The 22,971-nt window shown below is 42.0% G+C and overlaps 1 protein-coding gene across 2 annotated transcripts; it reads right to left on the bottom strand.

Annotated features, from left to right (window-relative positions):
• Positions 1–420: 420 nt before the first annotated feature.
• On the bottom strand, positions 421–22,680 carry eml3 (EMAP like 3). 2 transcript variants are annotated; one of them, XM_058067905.2, is made up of 24 exons: positions 22,348–22,680; positions 18,405–18,581; positions 16,072–16,159; positions 15,393–15,872; positions 12,936–13,046; positions 12,841–12,869; positions 11,752–11,778; positions 11,039–11,159; positions 10,814–10,963; positions 10,664–10,733; positions 10,470–10,580; positions 8,738–8,833; positions 6,052–6,186; positions 5,765–5,903; positions 5,135–5,286; positions 4,129–4,254; positions 3,920–4,051; positions 3,779–3,846; positions 3,597–3,685; positions 3,428–3,525; positions 2,641–2,728; positions 2,470–2,568; positions 2,280–2,410; positions 421–1,233 (listed from the first exon to the last, which is right to left on the bottom strand). In XM_058067905.2, the coding sequence occupies exons 1-24, from the start codon at positions 22,436–22,438 to the stop codon at positions 1,057–1,059; spliced, it is 2,985 nt and encodes a 994-aa protein (XP_057923888.2). In that variant the 5' UTR covers positions 22,439–22,680; the 3' UTR covers positions 421–1,056. The 2 variants fall into 2 exon arrangements, with proteins under 2 accessions (XP_057923888.2, XP_057923889.2); XM_058067906.2 differs by lacking the exon at positions 15,393–15,872 and having other exon boundaries at positions 22,348–22,675.
• Between the last annotated feature and the right edge of the window lie 291 nt (positions 22,681–22,971).

Raw genomic sequence — 22,971 nt, 5'->3', positions numbered from 1 at the left:
AAAACGCCAGATCACTTCTATGAAGCAACACTGCCCACTAGCGGCCTTTAGAGGCCAAATACAACAATTTCAACTGTAGACAAAATACACTGGATTTACACGTCAGAGATGCAGTAAATACTACATATAACAGTAACATATATAACAGTAACTAAGTGTATATTCCGCCCTCTCTACTGTAACACGCATATGAATTAGGTGTATTTATTATTAGCTAATGATAGCAATTTGACAGTTTAGTTAGGTTAGCTGTCATAGAATGTACAGTATACTCATAATTTATTTTATTTATATACTCATAACTTCTCTGAGACTGCTGTTGTGAATGTGTACGCATGACGGACATGTATGTGTATCCGAGACTGCAGTGAGTGAAAGCCATGACAGTTTAAATTCAAATTATGACAAATATAAGCATTTATTTGTTTGTTCAATCTGTTTTTTTATCCACACCTACCAGTTGGCGGTGGTGCTCTTACATTGTTTGGTTGAAAAGAGTGTATTGCATTGAGAAAAAAATGAAAGGATGCACGTGGGAACACTTTTGGGAAAGCTAGATTTTGTTGGTCAGTTTATCCTAAACAATACAGCAAAACATATCATATAATCTCTACAATTAATAATGAATTCATTCTATTTCACACATCTCTGATGTAAGCATAAAGGCAGCCTATATCCATCAAATAGTTAAAACACATTGTAGAAATATAGCAAAAAATAGCTAAATTACAGTGTCATACACACAATGTTGTCTTAATAGTCACATTTTGCACTTAGTTTCTGAGATCCAAAGGGATATGATGTTCCTGTTATAGTTACAAAATATAAAACATTGTAGAAATATAGCAAAATATTGATTAATTACAAGAATGTTCGCTCAATAGTCACATTTTACACTTAGTTTCTAAAAGCCAAAAGGACAGGATGTTCCAGTTTCACGGGCATTTCTTATGCATGTTAGTCCTGTAGAGGCCTTCTGTACATGTGTGCAACTCTGGCAGCTATCCACTGGCTTCATGTATGCTGCTCTTCTTCTTCTTCTGTCCTTTTTCCGTTCTAGCTGCTGCTAGCAGGTTCTGGAGAGCTGGTCGATGAGGTCGAGTTCGGCAGAATCACTCTCCACTGGAGGATGCACGTGTCCTTGCCGCCCATGGAGAGCAGATGGGAGTCGCTGTGGGTGAAGCGCACGTTGGTGACGTGGCTGCCGTGGCCGTCGTACCTGTGGCTGGGCGCCTGGAGCAGGCAGATAGCGATGGTATGAAGGAGGGAAAAAAAAAACTGTGGTGAATGCAGAAAAAAAAACATGGAGGCTGCTATTACAGTCAGACTATTTTTAGTTTTATAATGAAAGGGAAGTATTGCATGGTGTAATGAATGAGGCCTGACACTAGGGGTCCAAACTTTTTCTGAAAAATCATTCATTCATTCATTTTCTACCACTTTTCCTCATGAGGGTCGCGGGGGGTGTTGGAGCCTATCCCAGCTGTCTTCGACGTGAGGGTGGGGTACACCCTGGACTGGTCGCCACCCAATCACAGGGCACATATAGACAAACAACCATTCACACTCACATTCACATGTTCACATGTTTTTGGAATGTGGGAGGAAACCGGAGTACCCGGAGAAAACCCACGCATGCACGGGGAGAACATGCAAACTCCACACAGAGATGGCTGAGGATGGAATTGAACCCTGGTCTCCTAGCTGTGAGGTCTGCGCGCTAACCACTAGATCGCCGTGCCACCCCTGAAAAATCATATTTACTATTTTCTAATAAGGCTAAGGGGTGGCACGGCGGTCCAGTGGTTAGCGCACAGACCTCACAGCTAGGAGACCAGGGTTCAATTCCCACCCTCTGCCATCTCTGTGTGGCGTTTGCATGCTCTCCCCATGCATGTGTGGGTTTTCTCCGGGTACTCCGGTTTCCTCCCACATTCCAAAAACATGCTAGGTTAATTGGCCACTCCAAATTATCCATAGGTATGAATGTGAGTGTGAATGGTTGTTTGTCTTTATGTGCCCTGTGATTGGCTGGCGACCAGTCCAGGGTTTACCCCGCCTCTCGCCCGAAGACAGCTGGGATAGGCTCCAGCACCCCCGCGACCCTCGTGAAGAAAAAGCGGTAGAAAATGAATAATAAGGCTAAGGCTAACATGTTATATATAGTATGACAATGCATATTTTTATTATTATGACATAACAAGTACAATACAATGGAGCTTCAGTTTTCAAGCATCCCAGTTTTCGTATTATTCGACTAATATTGTCAGTGCATGTACCTTCGGTTTGGGACAGGGGTACTGGAAGAGATGGACTTTGCAGAAGTCATCCGCCACTGCCACCACGCTCTCGCTGTGGGAACGACACAGCGCATTGATGTCCGTGCCATCGGAGCCCTCTAACCACACACCTGCAGCAAAACAGCCAACAGTCACTTTCCACACATTCACTTCCTGTTTGATCCCTCACCCATGACGTGGAATCCCAGCACGCAGGTGTAGGAGGCCCATTCCCTGTCTTTGCTCTCAAAGCGATTCCTCATCAGTTTGCAGCCTGTAGCAATGTCCCCTGCAACACTTGCGTTAATGAACACGCCATAAATGACACCGCACGTAAATGTACGGGTGTGAAGTTACTTACAGTAGAGGATCTCATAGTCGCCTGAATTAGACATAATGTACTTCCCATCTTTGGACCAATCCAAATGGGTTATGAAACTGGAGTGGCCCTGATGAGATAAACATGCAAATATTGACACTACTGTCAAAGGCAGTTTCACTTTAATGTTTGTGATAAATTGCTTAGTCAAACATTTTCTCTCTCATTGTAATTTCTTCATCTTGTTTTCTGAAGCTCCTTCCAATCCAATCCAGCCAATCACAGGGCACATATAGACAAACAACCATTCACACTCACATTCATACCCATGGACAATTTGGAGTCGACAATTAACCTAGCATGTTTTTGGAATGTGGGAGGAAACCGGAGTACCCGGAGAAAACCCATGCATGCACGGGGAGAACATGCAAACTCCACACAGAGATGGCCGAGGGTGGAATTGAACCCTGGTCTAGTTGAAAATAATTCATTCATTCATTCATTTTCTACTGCTTTTCCTCACGAGGGTCGCAGGGGGGTGCTGGAGCCTATCCCAGCTGTCTTCGGGCAAGAGGCGGGGTACACACTGGACTGGTCGCCAGCCAATCACAGGGCACATATAGACAAACAACCATTCACACTCACATTCATGCCAATGGACAATTTGGAGTCGCCAATTAACCTAGCATGTTTTTGGAATGTGGGAGGAAACCGGAGTACCCGGAGAAAACCCACGCATGCACGGGGTGGAATTGAGGGTGGAATTGAACCCTGGTGTAGTAGAAAATAATGAATTGTATAAATAAATTACAAATATGATGGAGCTCACATTGCATCTCCCAAAGCGAGTGTAGCGCCGCCCACTTTCCGTCACGTTGTAGATGTAGATGAAGTTGTCATGTGAGCCCACAGCCAGACAACTGCCATCTGCAAACACGCATCATAATACTACAGTATACTGTAGTTCTCACCTTTAAGATAATGGTGCGGTATCCTACCTGGAGAGTACCTCATGACGGACAGCTGCTCGTTCCCGTCAACGGACTCAGAGATTACCTCCCTGGTTAGTAGATCCAGGACCACCCATCTATTAGCGGTGTCGGTAAAGCAAAGCCACGCTTAGCAACTCTGCTAATTAACATCGCTTTTACTGCACGTACAGTTTCAATGTATGTGCTACCTTCCTGTGTTAAGGCCGACTGAAACCACTGATCCATTTGGGCAGAAGTCAGCACACAGGCCATACTCCTGAAGAACAAACAGGACCGCCTAGTTTAGAAATCCAGGCTCCATCTCCAGCAATAATCTGATTTTTGCATACCTCCAGGGAGATGGACCAGTCCAGTTTGTGTTCCTCAGTGTTCCATACACACACTTGCCTGTCATGGCCACAGGAGAGGAAGACATTGACTGAAGGATGCGTCGCCAGCCCCCACATTTCGTCGACATGACCCTGTAGTAGAGCAGAGTAACGTAAGTCTTGTTATGGAAATATTTGCTCAAAACTACAAAGTGAGATGATGTCCATACTTGCACGATGGCCACAAATCCGTCAGAGAAGGTGCCTCTGAGGATAGCATTTCTTGTTGTTCCAACTAACAGTTCCTCTCCATCCATGTCAGCAATGGTGCGGACCGCTCCAAACTTCTCCGGAATCTGGACGCAACAATTTTCACTCATTTTGCAAACCAACGTACTGAAACACCGAAACGTCGATCCAACATAAACATGCTCATATGTTTTATATAGAACAGCTTATACAGTAGTCGCAAAGCAAATAGTTACAGTCCACATGCATTGGGCACTGACATGGCATGTCCGAAACAATGGAGTGAAAAATGTTCTACTCCCATGATGTGTGGAAGTGGTAGTTTTTGGCTCCTTACTTCCTCACCACTCCGTTTATAAAATGTATGTTATGACATCATTGCTGAACAGCCACCTGACAACGAGACTGACTCCGACAATGATGAGATGGAACCCGACCTGTAAAATTGCACGGCTGTTCACTTTAGATACAGAAGATGAGGACTTTGATGGATTTGTGTGGAAAAGATTAATTAAGGGCGGCACGGCGGTTGAGTGGTTAGCGTGCAGACCTCACAGCTAGAAGACCAGGGTTCAATTCCACCCTCGGCCATCTCTGTGTGGAGTTTGCATGTTCTCCCCGTGTTCTCTCTGGGTACTCCGCTTTCCTCCCACATTCCAAAAACATGCTAGGTTAATTGGCGACTCCAAATTGTCCATCGGTATGAATGTGAGTGTGAATGGTTGTTTGTCTATATGTGCCCTGTGATTGGCTGGCGACCAGTCAAGGGTGTACCCCGCCTCTCGCCCGAAGACAGCTGGGATAGGCTCCAGCACCCCCCGCGACCCTCGTGAGGAAAAAGCGGTAGAAAATGAATGAATGAATGAAGTGCTGCGAGCCAGTAAAATCAAGCTTTGGCCCGCAAATGTCCCCCGTGTCGCATTTTGGACACCCTTGCTGTAAACGTCGACAGACACACACACAAACAAACACACAGTTCAGGTTCACCTCACACTCTCGCTCGGGGGCCAGGTCTGCACTCCAGCGGATGATCTTGCGGTCTTTGCTGCCGCCGCTGAGCAAGGCACCACCCTGCAGGTTGCATAAGGTAAACACGCTGCCTTCGTGCGCTCTGGTCTGTCGCATAATCTGGAGGGTTTCTAGAAATGTTTTTGACAGCAAAGATAAAGTTTTTGTTGAATGACATAAAAACACATCACACCCAGTATCAGTATCAGTAGAGAATCCCTGGCCACCTCTTTCAGATCCACCGGAGTGGGTGGAACGGGTGGGAGCACCAAGATATTCCCAGGCCAGGACACAATTCTCCCGGTTGAGCATGCCCAGAACACCGCACCAGAAAAACGTCCCCAAGCCACCTCAAGTCTCTTCTGGATGTTCAAGTTCCGCACAAGCTTGTGTGGTTTTGCCGTACCCACTACCCACATTTTGTGCACATAGGTGAAGGTATGAACATAGTGTAGGTCCACCAATAAATTGAGAGCTTTGCATCCACATGTTGATGTCAAGCTCCACCTTCCCTCACTGGTGAAGACCCAGAGATACTCAAAGTCCCCTAAGTGAGGTAAGACCTAACCCCCAAACCTTTAAATGAATATTTGGCCTTCCAGTACTGACCTTTGGCTCCTTTTCCAAGAGTTTTGATATCTGCAGCAGACTTTCCCCATGTCAGGATGTTCCCTTCTGAATCTCCAGTCAGAACCTCACCAGTCAGGCTGAACACAAAACACTGGATAAACTTGGGCTTCTTGTATTTCTGAAATGAAACAAGTTTGATATCTGCATTGGTGCAAATCCAATTCATTTCATTCCTCCGATTTCACTTCTGTCTTTGTTTGAACTCGACTTCTGCATTTGTCTTACGAGCAAACGCACTGATAGGGGAAGTGAAAGTGACGCCTTACTCCAAAGATGCCTTGCTTCTTGGTGAACTGACCCGCGTTCAGAGTCCAGAAGTAGACGTGGGATTTACCACAAGTGATGATGTTGCTGCTGTCACCGGGATGGAAGTCCACGGCAAACACGGCCTCGTTGGTGGTCTTAAAAAAAAACACAATAGCAAGAATTAACTGATAATGAAACAAAGCTCGGGTGGCACGGCGGTCGAGTGGTTAGCGCGCAGACCTCACAGTTAGGAGACCAGAGTTCAATTCCACTCTCGGCCATCTCTGTGTGGAGTTTGCATGTTCTCCCCGTGCATGCGTGGGTTTCCTCCCACATTCCAAAAACATGCTAGGTTAATTGGCGACTCCAAATTGTCCATAGGTATGAATGTGAGTGTGAATGGTTGTTTGTCTATATGTGCCCTGTGATTGGCTGGCGACCAGTCCAGGGTGTACCCTGCCTCTCGTCCGAAGACAGCTGGGATAGGCTCCAGCACCCCCTTGACCCTCGCGAGGAAAAAGCGGTAGAAAATGAATGAATGAAAAAAAGCTCACTTTTTATATCAGATCGGGTAAACACAAGCTTTTGCTGAGGGCAGCAGTTATGATAACACACTAATATTGAAATGAACACAAAGCAAACAACAACCTGCTACCCAATAATATACGGCTACAGGGAAAAATACTACCTCACGTAAAAATATGACCAAAGAACTCGGTGTGCTAGTATGAGTCAGTTTAAGGTGTTTACAAGGCAGAAGGAAGGTACTCTTGGTGATGTAATGGTACTTGCTTCTGCCTTTCATACATAGAAGAGGGCGTGGGTTTGATTCTCGGCCAGGGATGCATTAAGAAGGACATCCGGCATAAAAATAAAGATAAATCCTCATGCAATTGTCCTGCAGAAAAAGCCCAAAAACAACAATAATAAGGAGGAAGAATGCTGAACCATTGCTGAACCACCCTGGACTGGTCGCCAGCCAATCACAGGGCACATATAGACAAACAACCATTCACACTCACATTCATACCTATGGACAATTTGGAGTCGGCAATTAACCTAGCATGTTTTTGGAATGTGGGAGGAAACCGGAGTATGTACACAGAGATGCCCGAGTGGGGAAACACGGCGCTAACCACTTCTACACCGTGCAGCCTGATGTCATTTAAATCAGCCTAGCATTAGAGTTTATTGTGTATTTATCTTCACAATGATATTGTACCATTAAATTAAGGTATTGTTTATCATATAGTCTGTACTTTATACAAACTCTATGTACTATTGTACATCTTTAATCTTTTTTTTCACGAGTACAAAATTGCTAACATGGTACACTGTAAACACAGCAACTATAACTAATGGCTGAGACAGTGAAGGGGTAAGCTATATCAGTTCTGATTCCTCCGACTCCTTTTCAGACGTGTTGACTTGTGTACACATGTGATGTACTTCAATATAACTTTATTAGGCACGTTGCAAATAAACTACACCATTTCCATCACCAAGCATGGGGCTGCTGGGCTACCATTTCCAACATTATTCCATGTTGTTGCAGCTGGCCCAAGCCAACTTTAATAAAGTCTTAATGAAGCTTCCAGGATGTCTGGCAGATGTTTCTCGCCGTGTTGCATGATGTACAGTCAAACACAAAAAGCTCATTCATGCACATTCTGCAAGATGGCACATGGACTATCCCAAAACAGTCCAAAGGGGAGTGTAGGTGTAATTATCTTGTTCCACTTGGACCAACTTGTATGTTTATACATTGTGGGTCAGTGCTGGGCCATCCAGCACGGTGCTGCCTTTCCGCATGGCAAGAAAATCTAATGTCCTTGTAGACCAGGGGTCTCAAACACACGGCCCGCGGGCCAAATGTAGCCCGCAGGACACTAGTTTGTGGCCCCCGCCTTGATATGAAAGTTTAATGTTAGTGCGGCCCGCGCAAGTTTGATATGGATGCTGTATGGTATCATGTACCCAGAAAAAATTATTACGTTTGATTAATGTTCATGTTAAAGGTTAAATAACTGTTAATAGTTATCCTCCCTATCTGTGTGGAAGTGGTAAGTTTTTGGCTATTTAAGTTTAAAGGAAATGACTTGAAGGCTACCGTTTAGGTCGCTAGCTCTCTAGTTTGCGAGTTAGCATGTGTCTCAAGACCCTGCAGTTGCGCAATATGTTGTAAATAAAAAGAGTATAAATGTGACTATAGTCGTGTTTTGTCATGTCTACAGGGCTCTAATAATGATTTGTTCATTTTAATCTGAAAAAAATTATTTTGTCTACCCACCAACTATATGTGGTTTCTTAAGTTTTTATTATTTGCCGTTTTATTATTATTATTATATTTATTTATTACTGATTGATTGATTTTCTTTAATCTTGATTTGTTTATTTATTTTTCATCTTGTTTTGTGCAGAAAAATAAAAATTAAGATATTTGAGAGAAGTGGAATGTTTTATCAGAGCTTTTATTGTAGAAAATCGTAAAAGTTTGTATATTTTTCTGTTTTTAATAAATGCGTTTTTTTGGTTTTTTTTGGAAAACCTGATGCGGCCCAGCCTTGCTCAGACCCTAACTCCAGTGGCCCCCAGGTAAACTATGTTTGAGACCCCTTTTGTAGACATTAAATGCCGTTCAAACAGCGAACATAATAATAACAACATAGTGGTTTACGTGGAAAAGCTTCCACTTCTCTCCTCTACCTTTATCTCCGCTAGCTTGGTGCCTTTTGTGCAGTCCCATACTGACAACATGTGTTCATTGGAGTCATCAATCACGCACAGGAAAACGCCGGAATCCTGAAAACAAAACAATCAAGGATGTCATATACATTACTGACAAAAGGCTAGGGGTGTCACAAGACACAGGAGATGATATATGAGATTGGGTCTATGAGAATGAGGCACTCCGTTCATGACTTGAGTGAAGCCTCTTCCTGCTTGTTATTTACTTGGGAAACTTTACTCCCTTAGAAAGACATTAACATGAAAAAATCCAAACCTACACGGCTCTGAGCCACCCTTACCGGGAACAACTGCAATCAAGTGTTTATGATAACTTGTCTCTTACAGCGCTGTTGAGGAATTTTGGCTCACTCATCTTTGCAGAATTGTTGTAATTCAGCCACATTGGAAGGTTTTCCAACATGAAGCACCTTTTTAAGGTCATGTCACAGCATCAATCAGTAGGATTCAGGTCAGGACCTTGACTAGGCCACTCCAAAGTCTTCATTTGCTTTTCTTCAGCCGTCAATGGATTGACTTGTCGGTGTGTTTTGGATCATTGTTCTGCTGCAGAACCCAAGTTGGTTCCCACTTGACGTCACAAACCATTTTTTCAGGATTTTTTGGCATACAACAGAATTCATGGTTCCATTTATCACAGCCAGTCTTCCAGGTCCTCAAGCGGGAAAAACAGCCCCAGACCATCACACTACCCCCACCATATTTTACTGTTGGTATGATCTTCATTCATTCATTCATTCATTTTCTACCGCTTTTTCCTCACTATGGTCGCTGAGGGTGCTGGAGCCTATCCCAGCTGTCTTCGGGCGAGAGGCGGGGTACACCCTGGACTGGTCGCCAGCCAATCACAGGGCACATATAGACAAACAACCATTCACACTCACATTCATACCTATGGACAATTTGGAGTCGCCAATTAACCTAGCATGTTTTTGTAATGTGGTAGGAAACCGGAGTAAACCGGAGAAAACCCAAGCAACTCCGAACAGAGATGGCCGAGGGGGGAATTGAACCATGGTCTCCTAGCTGTGAGGTCTGCGCGCTAACCACTGGACCGCCGTGTCGCCTTGGTATGATGTTCTTTTTCTGAAATGCTGCGTTGTAATAAGACACACATCTTCCAAGAAGTTCGTCTCGTCAGACCATAGATTATTTTCACAAAGGTCTTGGGGATCATCAAGATGTTTTGAGACCCCTTAATGTTCTTTTTGTTCAGCAGTGGTTTTCGTCTTGGAATTCTGTCATGCAGGTCGTTTTTTCCCAGTGTCTTTCTTATGGTGGAGTCATGAACACTGACCTTGACTGAGGCAAGTGAGGCCTGTAGTTGTTGTTGTGGGGTCTTTTGTGACCTCTTAGATGAGTCTTCACTGCGCTCTTGAGGTAATTTTGGTTGGTTGGTCAGTCCTGGGAAGGTTCACCACATGTGGATAAGGCTCTCACTGTGGTTTGTTGGAGTGCAAAAGCTTTAGAAATAGCTTTATAACCTTTTTCCAGAATGATACATCACTTTTTCACGCAGTGCCATGTAAGTTTGGATTGTTTTCTTCCTTAATAATAAAAAGTTTTATTTAAAATTGCATTGTGTTCAGCTTTCTTGTCACTGACTAATACTTTCCAAAAAAAAAACAGTAAAATGTTCCCACTGTGGGACTTTCATCAGCATCTAATGGAATCGTTTAAGTATCCTCACCATTGTGGAAAAGGCAACAGATCCTACTCCTCTCTGGAAGGCTCCAAGTCCGATTTGCTGCAGGGTTACCAAAGTGGCTGAGTCCCAAATATGAATACACGGCTGCAGGGGCTACAAGACACAATGAATATCACTGAAAAGAATATTTTCATGATTGTGAAGCCATACATGAACAATTTAATTTCCACACTAACCTTGCTGTCTTTATCCACGCCCGCTGTTTGGCCCGATGCTATTCGTACCTTATCAGGATGCACTGTGAGACTGTGAGACAACATAAATTTAAGTCAAATAAAACCACTAATCACTGACATCAAGTAAAAAGGATGTTATTGTCGACTAACCAGCGAACACAATCAGTGTGTTTGCGGTAGTGGCGTTGTGTGCGCTTGTTGATATGGTACAGGACAATGACGCAGGCTGTGAAGTAGACTGCCTCACCCGTCGGCAGGAAGTACAGGTTGGCACGACAGTCCCTTCCGCGATAACCATAGCTGTTGTGATAATGTCAAGGTCGTTTTTTTTTTACTTTAGTACAGCATGTCAATCAACATTTAAGTCGTGGATACACCCAGTCCAGCTCCAGCCTCTCGGAGGGTGGCTCCATCTTCAGTTCTTCATAATTCTGGATGTTGGAGGGGATGTACATGGTTATGGGACGGCCCCGGATGAACATCTTGATGGACTGTTCTGGAAAACAAAGACAGCATCAGAGTACCATACACCTGTATGTACGAGGAACAGACTGTAGGCCTCGTTCCTCCACATGGTGCAAAAGGCGGATGAGTCATGGCGGCTTTGTGGCGGTTTCTGCCACCTTAACAATATAGCACTACTTCATTCCATCCAGCATTTTCCTCGGTCTGTTGTTATTTCCCAGTCTTTCGGGGGTAGCATAGAATTTTTAGAGAACTCCAGTGTGAGGTTTCCTGTCATCCATTCATTCTCTTGTCAGCAGTTGTCAAATAAAGACGTCTTATCTTAAAACCAACCACTTCATGTTCCTTTGAACTCCTCCGAATGCTTTGTTCTTCTGTATATGTCCTCCATCACTGCATATGATATCCCTATTGCTCTATTTATTAAGTGGTGACTAACAACACAGGAAATGAATAAAGATTTGATACTGTACAATGTAAACACACAAGTTAAGAATTATGAAATTAAATAAGCTTTTAAGACAAGTTGAATTGTTGAACTGTGGTAGTCCTTAACAATGTATAAAACAATCAGACCATGACTATGATCGCATTATGTTCAATTCATGTGATGAGAAGTCTACCTTGACTGTAAGTTCCTCTTCTGGAGCCTGTGAGAGGAGACCAAACAAAAAAAGACAAAAGATAAGCCTCATCAACATGAAGACCACAACAATGCACTCACAAATGCTGTGAATTTGACGTGCTAACCACTATGAGCAAAACATATGGTAAAATTGCATAAATGAACATTCATTCATTCATTTTCTACCACTTTTTCCTCACGAGAATCGCGGGGGTGCTGGAGTCTATCCCAGCTGTCTTTGGGTGAGAGGCGGGGTACATCCTGGACTGGTTGCCAGCCAATCACAGGACACATATAGACAAACAACCATTCACACTCACATTCATACCAATGGACAATTTGGAGTCGCCAATTAACCTAGCATGTTTTTGGAATGTGGGAGGAAAACCCACGCATTCCAAAGGAAGGAGAACATGCAAACTCCACACAGAGATGGCCGAGGGTGAAAGTGAACCCTGGTCTCCTCGCTGTGAGGTCGCATAATTGAACAGTATTTACTTAATACATAATATTTTATTGAAAAATGTAATTTTGCAAAATTATTCAATCTGAGAGATTAAACATGATGAAGGAGCTTCCAGCTTTTCAGCAGAGCTCACTAAAACCAATTTTTACCTTTTACCTTTTCTCCACATTGTATATTTCTTATCTGTGTTATTATATAATATTGTGAAAACAAATGGTGCGTTATTATAACCGGAAATTCTATAGGTTAGAGAACCTCTGTATGGGTTCGAGACTACTGGTTTGAGCTAAAATCGTCATTTTCTGTCATAAAATGACCTAAAGTAATATTAATAAAAAACAAATACAATAATTAAATGAAAACTTAGTTATTCCTGTCGCCTTTTTAATGAGGAACAGCTAATATGTTCAATCCTGATACTTACATTAGATAATTATGGTAGTGCCATATTGCTTTTGATTCACCTGCATAAGTGGGAGTAAAGGATTCCTCCACTGTGTCGGAATGCTGCCTTAAAATACATCTCAACTCGTAAAAAACGACTCTTAACCACTAATGCGGTCAACTTGGCTGCTGTTGCTGCCGCACAAGTCACAGCAACACAAAGAAACATTACAGTACCTGCACTGGCGATAAGCTCCCTGGCACGACTGTGAGAAAAGCAAGAAAGAATAATCAATACGTTAAAAGTAATAACTCGTGCACGTGTGCGTTACTTCTCCAAGCTTGGCGAGCTGCTCAGGAGGTTGGCCGAGGACGCGGCTTTCTTGTCCAGATGTCTGACCTGCCTCTTCCGGTTCGCCAGTTTCTCACTGTTGGTTCTCACTCTGCAAAAAAAATAAAAAATAATTTAAATTTAAATGCATGTTGGTTTCATTCCTAGTGGAATGATTCCGTCCACTTGCCAGCGTCTGCCCTGTGGTGGTGATTTGTGAGAGGCATGCAGCAGAACAAAGCATGAAAGAGTAGAGCAGCAGCATGTGTCAACCATCAGCCAGCAAGCTGACAAACCACAACAAGGCAAGGGAGAAGGGTAAGTCAACAAAAGCATGCGTGCACATGCCCACGTCAACCGAGGTCAGCGGCGTCTCATCACATAGACCCAGAAAGACAGGACCAGTTTGTTGATTGATTCCAGGAAACCACAATCGAAAAACAATGATGAAAAGATAACAATTGATCTAAATAAGGGGTATCGCGGGTGGTGCTGGAGCCTATCCCAGACGTTTTGGGTCAGAAGCAGTTCAGAAGTTCATGGAAACAGTGCAGAAAGATGTGCCGAATTCTGGAAGATCTAGAAAGCTTTCTGTGGTGGTTATTGTGTGTAGCTGCTCTGTAGGAGTCCACAACTCAGTGGCCAAAGTGCCCAAAATGAGCATAATAGGTGTACTGGAATGCTCCCAATTGACTTTGGGCGAGAGGCGGGGTACACCCTGGAATGGTGGCCAGCCAATCACAGGGCACATATAGACAAACAACCATTCACACTCACATTCATACGCCAATTAACCTAGCATGTTTTTGGAATGTGGGAGGAAACCGGAGTACCCGGAGAAACCCCACGTACACACGGGGAGAACATGAAAACCCAAGTGGGGAATCGAACTCCGGGTCTCCTAACTGTGCACTAACCAGTCATCCACCGTGCAGCCCATTATATAACATTCATTCATTCATTCATTTTCTACCGCTTTTTCCTCACGAGGGTCGCGAAGGGTGCTGGAGCCTATCCCAGCTGTCTTCGAGTGAGAGGCGGGGTACACCCTGGACTGGTCGCCAGCCAATCACAGGGCACATATAGACAAACAACCATTCACACTCACATTCATACCTATGGACAATTTGGAGTCACCAATTAACCTAGCATGTTTTTTGGAATGTGGGAGGAAACCAGAGTACCCGGAGAAAACTCAAGTACGCACAGGCAACATGCAAACCCGAGTGGGGAATCGAACTCCGGGTCCATCCACCGTGCAACCCATTATATAACATTATACAACTTTTTTTTCTGAATGGGACGCATTATTTGTTGTATATTGCATGTTAAAAATTGCCTGATTTTAGGTTGACCAGTCCAGGGTGTACCCCGCCTCTCGCCCAAAGACAGCTGGGATAGGCTCCAGCACCCTTCGCGACCCTCGTGAAGAAAAGCGGTAGAAAATGAATGAATGAATGATTTTAGGTTTTTAGATGATTTCAGACTTGCCTGAAGACACATTCGCGATACTAGTGAGGACAAGTGGTATAATCTAAAATGGATGGATGGTTTTAGACCTCACAGCGAGGAGACCAGGGTTCAATTCCACCCTCGGCCATCTCTGTATGGAGTTTGCATGTTCTCTTTTTTTTTTTTTTTTTTTTGCATGTTCTCCCCGTGCATGCGTGGGTTTTCTCTGGGTACTCCGGTTTCCTCCCACATTCCAAAAACATGCTAGGTTAATTGGCGACTCCAAATTGTCCATAGGTATGAATGTGAGTGTGAATGGTTGTTTGTCTGTATGTGCCCTGTGATTGGCTGGCGACCAGTCCAGACCGACCAATCCTGGGATAGGCTCCAGCACCCCCCACGACCCTCGTGAGGAAAAAGCGGTAGAAAATGAATGAATGAATAGATGGTTTTAGACTCAATACACAGTCAGATACATGAGTCTGTACTAAAAAAAATGAGGCAAGGTAATTTACCTTTTAAGGTAAACACAAAAGCACGATAAAAAGAGGTGAATGTACAAAATGTCAAAATGGCCTTCCAACATCGTTTTATTTCTTTCTGTATGAAAAAGTTTTGACAACCTAAAAGTCTAAATGAAGTGTTCCTGTAAAACCCAGTTGAACGCTTGGGAACTATGGATGCCAACATGTGCTTGTTTGGCCATAAAGTGACTTCACTATTAGATTTATGTTGCGTTTGCACGACTACTACTTGTCTGAATCCAAGTGTGGACACATCTTGTCACATTTTCCACTGGCTCTAATAGCAAGCTCTTTTAGGAAGTGTCACTCATTATGTTCCCACTGGGTAGAGAAAATGTAATGGTGGAGCAATCGCTACGTAACATGGCTGGAAGTGCAACTGGGTTTTGGAGTAACACCAGAGAAGAGCTGAATTAATCTTTGAAAGCCATGCATGAATTGGAAGGACGTTAGAGGATGAGAGTGCTGATGGGAGGACGCACAAAGGTTTCTTCCGTCCTTCCTGGATTGGAGACAAAGGACTGGAGTTTTGATCCGAAGGTCTGCTTGAAGTTGGTGAAAAGTCGGCATCTTCTGGAGAACGGCTTCCATCTTGGAGGCTGATGATGGTGGTAGCCTGAATGGGCTCCTCCACCGACGAAATCCAACTCAAGTCCTTGTCCTGCTCCCCAACTCCTCCTTCTTCTTCTTCATCATCATCATCCATGTCCTCCTCGTCCACGTCCATAACAGGGACTCGGTTCAGCTTGGCCCGTGTCCCCTCCGCTACCAACACCTGCGGTAGGAGGGCGTCCTCCAAGTGGAGGCTCTGCACCCGTTTGGTTAAAGACAACCCGTCTTGACCTCCATCCAGCCTGGTCTTGCTGGCTTCTGTCTGGGTGCATCGGTCAACAGTGGCTGGTCTGGGGTCTGCTGACACTGTGTGGCCATTTGTACTGCTCACAACAATCTGTGCTGATTGGCTAGACAGAATAGGTGAGGTCAACAAAAACAAAAATGACAAAAATACCCATCTTGACGTTGATTATTAATTAATGACAAATATCTGCCGATGATTTTCATCCCTTGTTGATGTATATTATAAAAACGATTAATAAACAGATGAAAACATATTACTAGCAGTGGTATCCAATCGGGTTCTTTAGTACAGGAGTCAACTACCTGGCGTGAGGTTGGCGTACTCCATAGCTGGAAGAACAAGCATCATGGAAGGAGACTTGGTTGATGATTCTGGCAGCAGCAGGGTTTACTGAGCATGATACATGACAATAAGACGGACAGTGGGGAAAATAAGTATCTGATCCCTCGTTCATTTCGTAAGTTTACCTCCTTACAAAGTCCATCGTTTTTTTGGGGGGTGGAATTTTGGTCAGAGAAGCCTCCCCTGAGCATCTACCATCAAACAAGTCAACATGATGCTCAATTCTGGCCTTATCTGACGACATGATCACACGATCACATGCTCGTCTGAGTCATTTGGGTGTTGATTGTCAAATTTCAGACGGGCCTGTACATGTGTATTCTTAAGCAGGGAGACATTGTTACCACTACAGGATCTCAGTCCTAATTCCAGCAAAGTGTCTTACTAACGCTTTTCTTTGTGACTGTGGTCCCAACTCCCTTGAGATCATGAAGCAGCTCCTCCGACGTCATTCTGGGATTCTCCCTCACCTTTCTCCAAATCATCCTCACCTCACGACGTTGTAGTTCTTCCATTTATGAATTAAATGCTCCTTGCTGTTGGTTTTGTTGTAACTGGGTTGGCACTCCACCTCACTCAAAACTGGTCAAATAGTCTAATTTTTAGTGCTATGTTTGTGCTGTTTTGTGCAAGTTAAAATTTTGCTTTCGTTTTTGAGTTATTATAGTTTATTACTTAGGTCAACCAAAGGTCACCCAAACCAAAGTAGTCTCACTTTGGTTGAATTCTGAGCATGTGGGGGGGGACTGGGTGACCTTTGGTTGACCGATAATAACTCAAAAACGAAGGCAGTATAAATGTTCATTTTAACTGCACAAAACAGCACAAACGTAGCACTAAAAAATTTTACTATTTTGGTTGAATTCCGAGCATGTGGGGGGGGCTGGGTGATTTTTGGTTGATCGATAACTCAAAAACGAAAGCAGTACAAACGTTAATTTTAACTGCACAAAACAGCACAAACGTAGCACAAAAAAAATTGACTATTTGACCAGTTTAAGTGCACTAAACAGCCCTAACCTAGCACAAAAATATCTGAATATTATATATTATTATTATATATATATTATATAATTCTGAGCATGCTAATGGGCCAAAATTTTAATTGTTAATAACTCAAAAACAAAAGCAGCACAAAGATTCATTTAACTGCACAAATTAGCACTAACTTAAGACAAAAAAATTGACTATTTTGGTTTCATTCCGAGCATGTGGGGGACTCGGTGACCTTTGGTTGACCATGTACTGTAATTAACTGTAATAAGTCAAAAACAAAAGCAGCACAATAGCGCATTTTAACTTCATAAAACGATTAATGATCGTCAAATAGTCTCCTATTTGACGATCATTAATTAATCATTAATGTTATAATGTAATTTTGTAATTTTAGTAGCATAAAGTTTAAATATTAAAGAAATATTTTTTAAGTCGTAATATTAAAAAAATGTTACAAGAATAATATTAAAAAATAATAATACTAATGCAAAATATTATGGGAATAAAGTTATAAATATGAAAAGAAAAATCACAACAAGAAAGTTCAAATACGGTATTTGGAAAATACATTTTTCAAAAAATGCAAAAATGGGGTTAAAAAAAAGCTGTATTTTTAAAGAAAAAAAGTAAAAAATATTAAGAAAAAAGTCAATTCTAATTAGAAAAAAGGCACAATTTTACAAGCACAAACATGTAATATGTGGAAAATTAATTTAAATTTACTTTAAATATTTAAAAAGATATATGACAAACAAACAAAACCAACTAAAGTTGTCATTTTTGGAAAATTAGGTTGAGGAAAAAGTTATACTATGAGAGTAAAGTCAAAATATGACGGTAATAAAGTCATACGGTTATGAGGAAAAAAATAAATTTATTTAAGATATAAGCTGAAATATTTTGAAAATTAATTTTAAAAAATGGTGAGCCATGTACTGTAATTAACTGTCATAAGTCAAAAACAAAACAGCACAAACCTAGCACTAAAAAAGGAGACTATTTGACCAGAGTTTTGAGTGACATGGGGGGCCAAATGCAATCAGGTTTTTGTTGTTTATTCCAGACTTGTGCAGGTCTACAATCCTAATGTCTTTTGACAGTCTACGGTCTTGTTCATGGTGGTGAAGAGGTTTAACTACAACTTAATTACATTTCTTTTCACATTTTCTTTTTATCTGTTATAATAAAACTACTTATGGACTTTGTATGGGGGAAAAAATGACAAAATCAGGGATGGAATACTTATTTTCTCCACTGTATACGCTGTAGATGCTTGCTGTAAGAAGGTGAGGCTAACCTGCAATGAGTTGCTGTTTGAGCACAGGGAGAAGCTGCTCATGCAGGTGGATCCTTCGAAGGGCGTCCGCCAGTGAGGATTTGAGCAGCGTGATCTCGTCCTCGTGTGCCTGAAGACGTGTCTCCATGACGCACGCACGGTCGGTGAACTCCCCGCTGCCATCCGCCGACACATCATCTACAAGAAGAGGTGTGAGTTGTTCAGGTGTACCTAATGACTTAACGTCACACTCAATGAGAAAGTTCCTGCAAAAGCAGTTTTCTTGTTGGAGGGGAGAACGTAGCAAGCAGGATGCTCACATGTTTAGCATGGACCGGTGGAGCCACAGTGGAGAATGTGGCACAATGGAAACCTACCAAACGTGGCCCGCAGGACACTAGTTTGAGGCCCCCGCCTTGATATGAAAGTTTAATGTTTGATATGGATGCTGTATGGTATCATGTACCCAGAAAAAATTATTACGTTTGATTAATGTTCATGTTAAAGGTTCAATAACTGTTAATAGTTATCCTCCCAATCTGTGTGGAAGTGGTAAGTTTTTGGCTATTTAAGTTTAAAGGAAATAACTTGTTAACTTAACCGTTTAGGTCGCTAGTTCTCTAGTTTGCGAGTTAGCATGTGTCTCAAGACCCTGCAGTTGCGCAATATGTTGTAAATAAAAAGAGTATAAATGTGACTATAGTCGTGTTTTGTCATGTCTACAGGGCTCTAATAATGCTTTGTTCATTTTAATCTGAAAAAAATAATTTGTCTACCCACCAACTATATGTGGTTTCTTAAGTTTTTATTATTTGCCGTTTTATTATTATTATTATATTTATTTATTACTGATTGATTTTCTTTATTCTTGATTTGTTTATTTATTTGCCCTGCTTCTTAAAGGCACGGATACTGTATTGCACGTCATATCATGTCTGTTTAATGTATGTTGTATTTCTATTAATTTAGCAATTTTATGCTTGGAAATGCTTAATTTAGGCCATGAATACATACAATGTGCTTAATGTTTTTTAATGATAAATATATATTAATAATACGAGCTGCAGATTGCCAGTACTAAGTAAACATGGACCTATGTATCCGGAAGACCAATCACAGTGGACTCGGCGTGCCTCGAGGCAAGCCGTGGGTTGAATGAATTAAACTGTTTGGGGTCAAAAGCAGGAAATCCATGAAAATGCTGCACAAAAATGTACAGGACCTGGAAGATCTAGAAAGCTTTCTGTGCGGGTTATTGTGTGTAGCTGCTCTATAGGAGTCCACAACAAAATACAAAGCGTCTAAAATGAGCATAATGAGCATGAAACATACTGCGGAGCAGTAAATAAACAAGCTGCAGACACCACTTGGCTACATAATTCACGATAACAAATGTTTATTTATAATTTACGGAACAATCCCAGCTGTCAACTCTCTTTACAAGCAGGGGAATTGAATTTACAGCGTTCTTGTAGGCTTCTTCCAGATACAGTATTTGGAAATGTCCGCTAAGCAGCTGCACACGTTGTTTGCGAAAGCTAGTTACAGTTCTCGTCAAACTGGTTGAATGTTTAAGTAATTATAACAGCAAATACAGCAAACAGCGCAAACTCTGCCTGTTTCTATTTCATGTTGACATTGCTGGGAGTTATGATTATGCAAATGTTAATTAGGACTCTTGCTACTTCTGCTGAGTGTGACATGCATGTATTTTATGGTTGCAGTCTTGAAATCACCCCGCTACACTCGTGAACAATAACCTTAAGCAATTCAATCTGATGACTAACTGCCATGCCACTTCCTGTACGCCCCCCTGCACGGCACATTTTCTCTTACCACGCTGTGTGACACTGCACTACTGCTCTGCTTTGGCTCTCATTTATTATTACGTTACATTCTACAATATGGGAAGAGGGCCCACAAAAACCGGTTTGTCTTGCCCTGCCCAATGGGAAGCACTCTTCCCTCAAATCAAACGCTTATTTTTATTAGACAACATGAGGTGCTGGGTAAAGGTTGAGGTGACGTTTGAAATGGCTCAGATCTTTGGTATGGGTTTAAATGCGGGAAAGAACATTGTGCAAGATGGAGCTTGCTGTCCACGCAGTTTAAAAAAAAAACACAACTGCTCCAGATAGAACAGAAATTTCACGCAATGGTCAGTTACACAGTTTCAGTGGTGTGTAAAAGCGTTTTCTTCTTTTTTGCCCCCCCCAACCCACGTAACACAGGTCTATTATTATTATTATCTATTATTAAGCCATTTCTAAAGCTTTTGGACTCCAGCAAACCACAATGAGAGCATTTACCATCAAATGCCAAATCAAGAAGAACACACAGTGGTGCATCTTCCCAGGAGTGGCCGGCCAACCAAAATGACCCCAAGAGCGCCGCCATGACACATCCAAAAGGTCACAAAAGACCCCACAACATCATCCAAAGACCTGCAGGGACTCACTTGCCTCAGTTAAGGTCAGAGTTCATGACTCCACCATTAGAAAGACACTGGGACAAACACCACTGCTGAACAAAAAGAACATTAAGACTCATCTCAATTTTGCTAGAAAACATCTTGATGATCCCTAAGAGACCAAAAGCGCCTTACATCTGGCATAAAAAAAACATCATACCAACATTAAAATATGGTGGTGGTAGTGTGATGGTCTGTGGCTGTTTTGCTGCTTCAGAACCTGAAAGACTTGCTGTGATAAATGGAACCATAAATTCTGCTGTCTAACAAAAAATCCTGAAGGCCTAGTCAAAGTCCTGATCTGAATCCTACTGAGATGTTGTGGCATGATCTTAAAAAGGCACTTGATGGAAAACCCTCCAAGATGAGTGGGCCAAAATTCCTCCACAGCACTGTAGGATACTCATTGAAGGCTTGATTGCAGTTGTTCCTGCTTAGGATGGCCCAACCCGTTATTAGGTTTAGGATGCTTTTCCACTTTGGACCAGGGCTTTGGATTTACATTCATGCAAAGTATGACCTCCCAATCAAAATATCAACATTCCTTGTGGATTTACTTTAGGATGTTCTTCCTTTTAAGCTAATTTTACAGTCATTGTAACTTATAATGACTGCGAGGCAGACGTTCCCAATATTGTTGTTTTTTTTAATCTAATTTGAAGCCACATTGAGCTTCTCACATGATGTGTTGCATGCAAGTCAGTTGACCACAAAAAAGGCCCAAAAAAGACACATTCAAAAACAATTATTATTAATGCTACATGTGATGATAAGCATGCATTTACAATTTAATGCAACATCAGCACTTTTGAGGGTGCAGGTAAGGTACCTCAAAACAAAGAGCTGTGCAAGGAAACTTGATTTGATAATACTATTTCCTGCATGTTGACAGTCACTAACATGTTAGACTTCCTTGAGTGTTTGAGCAGACAGCGGTGGTCCTGTGACAGCAAGCAGGTGGTCGACCCCAACAACTATAAATGATACAACCATATTCCAAACACAACCAAAGTAGCAAAATCCCAGCAAGAGGAGCACAAATCAGAGGATTGTATTTAATCATGCGTGTAAACCAGAATGAGGAAACGGCTCATTAAAAAAAACAACATAGTAAATCTGGTTCTACGCACTCATAAGCCACATGTAAACGTGAGTTAACTTTAATCACAGTGGGATATCGGTATTGATTCGATAAAAGGGGGACTTTCCGGAACATGTATCGTTCTTCAGCGAGGCGAAACTACTCCATTAAAATGTCAACACACGTTTCCTGTTCACCCCCTCAAAAATAAAACACACACACACACACAACATTAAGGTTAATATTTAGTATTTGTGTTTTTCTAATACCCTATCGAGTAATCATTTGAAATATGTCTGCTTGTTTTAGTGGCGCCTTGTTCAAGCCTCCAAAACAAATCAGAGCCACCATATCAGATTTTAAAGCTTGTCATGTTTTTGTCAAGTCAAAGCATTCCCCACCATTTCACTCACCCAAACTGTTGGTTGAGGACTCCATGTAGTGAAGTTTTTGGAAAGTGAAGAGAGACTCTAGATGGGGTCCAGAGTGAGGTGTGCTTCCCATGCTCTGAGAGGAGTGTCAGAGGAGAAGACGACAGATAGACAGGCAAAGGGGGAACTGAACTGCTAGCTGACAGCCTTCGCAACAATACACTGTAAATATTTAAAAGTGACTTGTAAAATAGTTACTCTACGTCTCACATCGAGTCTAAACAGTTTTTAAGCAGAATTACTTTTTTTTAATTATTATTTAACCAAGCGTCTTTCGTGTTTGTAGCTTTTCTCGCTTTTGCGGTTACGCCTCATATTTTGTGGTGGTATTTGTCGTCATCATGTGGACACTTTTTTAATTTCACTCGCTGATTTTTTTTTCATGGTAAACGTTTTTACAACTTGTGGCCTATTTTATGTAATTACATTGTATTTAGTGTATTCATGTTTTAAGTAAGATTAATTGTATTTACGTTGTTTGTAAATGTTTCTTCGTTACGGGTTTGGTGCCTCAGACTATGTGTGGCTACGTTTATAATTGCAGTTAAATTATAATTTTATTATTCGCCAATTCTATTTTATTCATTATTAGCAAACAAATTCCTG

Source organism: Doryrhamphus excisus, linkage group LG2 (genome assembly GCF_037039965.1).
Source record: "Doryrhamphus excisus strain RoL-2023G ecotype Guam linkage group LG2, RoL_Dexc_Guam_v1.1, whole genome shotgun sequence".
NCBI lineage: Eukaryota > Metazoa > Chordata > Actinopteri > Syngnathiformes > Syngnathidae > Doryrhamphus > Doryrhamphus excisus.
Note: the sequence above shows the minus strand (reverse complement) of the source record. Positions and strands in the feature narration are given on the sequence as shown.